Below are 3,254 nucleotides of genomic sequence, written 5' to 3'. Positions count from 1 at the left end.
GAGCTTGAAAGGGGCCGTCCAGCTGCCGCGGGGAGAGGAGCAGAACGACTGGGTGGCCGTGCACGTGGTGGACTTCTTCAACCGCATCAACCTGATCTACGGCACCATCAGCGACTGGTGCACGGAGCAGTCCTGCCCCGTCATGTCGGGGGGGCCCCGCTACGAGTACCGCTGGCAGGACGAGCACAAGTACCGCAGACCCACCGCCCTCTCTGCCCCCCAGTACATGAACCTCCTGATGGACTGGATCGAGGTGCAGATCAACAACGAGGACATCTTCCCCACCAACGTCGGTGAGTTGGGGCGCAGGGTGGGGGGTGGGTGGATGGGGGGGGGGGGGGTGGATGGAGGCTGGTGTGCAGCTTTTCCTTCCAGCCCTCCGGCCTCCTGTCTGGTCCAGGAGAAGCTGTGGCCACAGGTGGCCCTCGCTGCAGAGTTGTTCTGAGGGGATGTTCAGACTAGAGAGAAGGGAGGGATTTTTGGCACTGAGGGTGGTGAGCCCCTGTCCCAGGCTGCCCAGAGAGGTGGTCGCTGCCCCATCCCTGGAACCATCCCAGGTGAGGTTGGACCAAGCTCTGAGCACCCTGCTCTAGTTGGGGATGTCCCTGCTCCCTTCAGGGGGTTGGACTCAATGACCTTTAAAGGTCCCTTCCCACCCAAACCAGTCTGTGGTTCTCTTTCCTTTCACACACAGGCTGGCAGTGTAGCAGGTTCTTCTGAGCACCTGCAGAACTTCAGAGCTCTTCTGAAGTGTTAAAATACCCAGAGCTGTCCTAGATCCTGTGTGCAGACACAGATACCACGGGGAGAGCCAAGCTGGGCCTGGGCAGCAAAACCAGGAGGCTGCAGTTGGACCAGTCAGTCTGTGACATGGCTCCTGAGTGGCTCCTGCTGGCCGTGGGCTCCTGAAGGACAGCTGGGACAGAGCTGGTTGCCAGCTTGGGTGCCCTGTGTTGGCTTGGGGACAGTGGCCACGTGCCCATAATTGGCCTCTTTGTTCCTCGGGGTGGCTGACTCTGCTCTTTGGAGCTGGGCTGCTGGGATGGGTGTGGAGGGAGGGGCAACGTTTTATCCATTGCCAGGGTGATGGCAGTGAGAATTTGGCCCAAGACTCCTCAGTCTGCATCTCCAAAGGCAGCTTTGTGTGCTGGCTTTGGGTTTTTTGTTTGTTTTGTGTTGACTAAGATGTGAGAATTTAGCACCTATTTTTTTAGAATTGATCCCAGTCAGAGCTCCTGGGATGCAGAAGAGAAGATCCAGCAGAACTCCCACCCTCTGCCCTGGCGTTTATCCCGTGGAACCTCTCATGGGACACAGTTGGCCCCTGTTTGGGACCCATCTGTCACCTCTGCCACGTGAGAGTCCACGGGGCAACTGTGCCAGTGCTAAAAATGCTGCTTAAAGCTGGTGCTGAGCAGGCAGAGTGGGGAGCAGGGTCCCCAGATCCCCCCTGCCTGTTCTCCTGTCTCCCAGACGACTCCTGCGTTGTCTGTAGCTGGGGCTCCTCAGCAGGGCCCACGAGCAGAGTGTTTGTTCTGATCTCTGCCAGGCAAGTTTCTGACAGCAGGAGGGTTGTGGTTTGGGGTTTTTTTTTTGAATTGTTCTTGTTCTCAGCTCAGCTTTACCAGATTCCTCACCCTGAGCACCAACTGAAATGCTGCAGCTCTTGGAGAGCCCCAAAAGGGTTCAACTAATCCTAGTTCCTCCAGAAACAACCTGTGTGAACTTTAATATTCTACTGAGCTGGCTGGTTGGGCAGAGTTCTGAACAGATCTGAGCAGATCTCAAGGAACTGATACCTTTAAAGAGGACTTTACATCTTTAATTTTTAACCAAAGAGCTGCAGACCTATCAAAATAAGAGAGAACTGTGGGGAATTAATGGCATGGACTCTTTGTTTTGGGAATTTTCTTGCTTCTGTCTGGTGTTTTGCACTGTTTATGTAAACCTGCCACGTAGGAGTCAGAGAACACTGGACCAGCCTGAGCCAGCTGCTGGGAGTCAGGGAGGATGGGCTCTTGCTTTTGGTCACTAGCAGAGATCAACGGCTGCAGCACTCTGCCAATGGACAAATCTGACCCAAAGGGAAAGGAACAGGCAGAGGGGAACTGGGAATGTCCAAGGACAGAAGCTCTTTTGTCTCAATCTGTTTTATCCATTTATTTTAACCCCAAAGAACACCAGCTTTAACTTGGCTGAATGTTTCTCGTGGTCATGTCTTGCCTCCCAGGTACTCCCTTCCCCAAGAACTTCCTCCCCGTGGTGAAGAAGATTCTCTCCAGGCTCTTCCGGGTCTTTGTCCATGTCTACATCCACCATTTTGACAGGATCTCCCAGATGGGGTCAGAAGCCCACGTGAACACCTGCTACAAGCACTTTTACTACTTTGTGAAAGAGTTCAATCTCATCGACACCAAGGAGCTGGAACCACTGGTGAGTGTCTGGGCAGGGGCAGGGTGCACACTGGGCTGTTGGGATGAGCAGCCAGTGCAGGATCCCAGCGTGGTGGGGTTGGGAGGGACCTCTGGAGATCATCTCCTCCCACCCCCTGCTCCAGCAGCTCACCCACAGCAGGGTGCCCAGGGTCACAGCCAGGAGGGTTTGGGATCTCTCCAGAGCAGGAGACTCCACAGCCTCTCTGGGCAGCTGCTCCAGGCTCGGCCACCCTCACCCCAAAGAAGTTTCTCCTCCTGCTCAGGTGGCACCTCCTGGGTTCCAGTTGGTGCCCGTTGCCCCTTGTCCTGTCCCTGGGCACCACTGACAGAGTCTGGCCCCAGCCTCTTGCCCCCCGGGGGCCCTTTAGCTCTTGCTCAGCATTGATCAGATCGCCTCTGAGGCTTCTCCAGCTGAACAGCCCCAGGGCTCTCAGCCTGTCCTCATCCCAGAGATGCTCCAGGCCCCTCAGGACCTCCAGAGCCTCCCCTGGACTCTCTCTAGTAGCTCCTCGTCACCCTTGAACAAGGGGTGAGCTGGGAGTGGAGCAGTCATAGAGGTCTCTGGTATCTTCTCAAGGCTGGTTGCCCAAATCCCGTTGGCCTTGTGGTTTGACTGTCAGGACAAAGCCCCACCCTTGTGGAGGGGTCCCTGGAGGCAGCAGCAGCAGAGCTGGGCAGCAGAGCTGCTGGGCAGCAGAAGGGTGTTGGCTGCCCTGTGGTTCCTGGCAGTGGGAGCCGTGGGGGGAACACAGACCTGGAGCTCTTGGTAACAGCATCACCACCCTCCTGAGAAGGGGATTCACCACTGAAGGTGAGGGT

At 56.2% G+C, this 3,254-nt stretch overlaps 1 protein-coding gene across 1 annotated transcript in view; it reads left to right on the top strand.

Annotated features, from left to right (window-relative positions):
- MOB3A (MOB kinase activator 3A) overlaps positions 1–3,254 on the top strand; it is a 3,547-nt gene that overhangs the window by 206 nt on the left and 87 nt on the right. The window contains exons 2-3 of the mRNA XM_008941001.1: positions 1–293; positions 2,231–2,433. The exon at positions 1–293 is cut by the window's left edge and continues 8 nt beyond it. Of these exons, the coding sequence (XP_008939249.1) occupies positions 1–293; positions 2,231–2,433 (496 nt within the window). The remainder of the gene's footprint in view (positions 294–2,230; positions 2,434–3,254) is intronic.

Source organism: Merops nubicus, unplaced genomic scaffold, assembly GCF_000691845.1.
Source record: "Merops nubicus isolate BGI_N331 unplaced genomic scaffold, ASM69184v1 scaffold26445, whole genome shotgun sequence".
NCBI classification, from domain to species: Eukaryota; Metazoa; Chordata; class Aves; order Coraciiformes; family Meropidae; genus Merops; species Merops nubicus.
The sequence above is the reverse complement of the archived record's forward strand: the minus strand, read 5'-3'. Positions and strand labels throughout refer to the sequence as shown.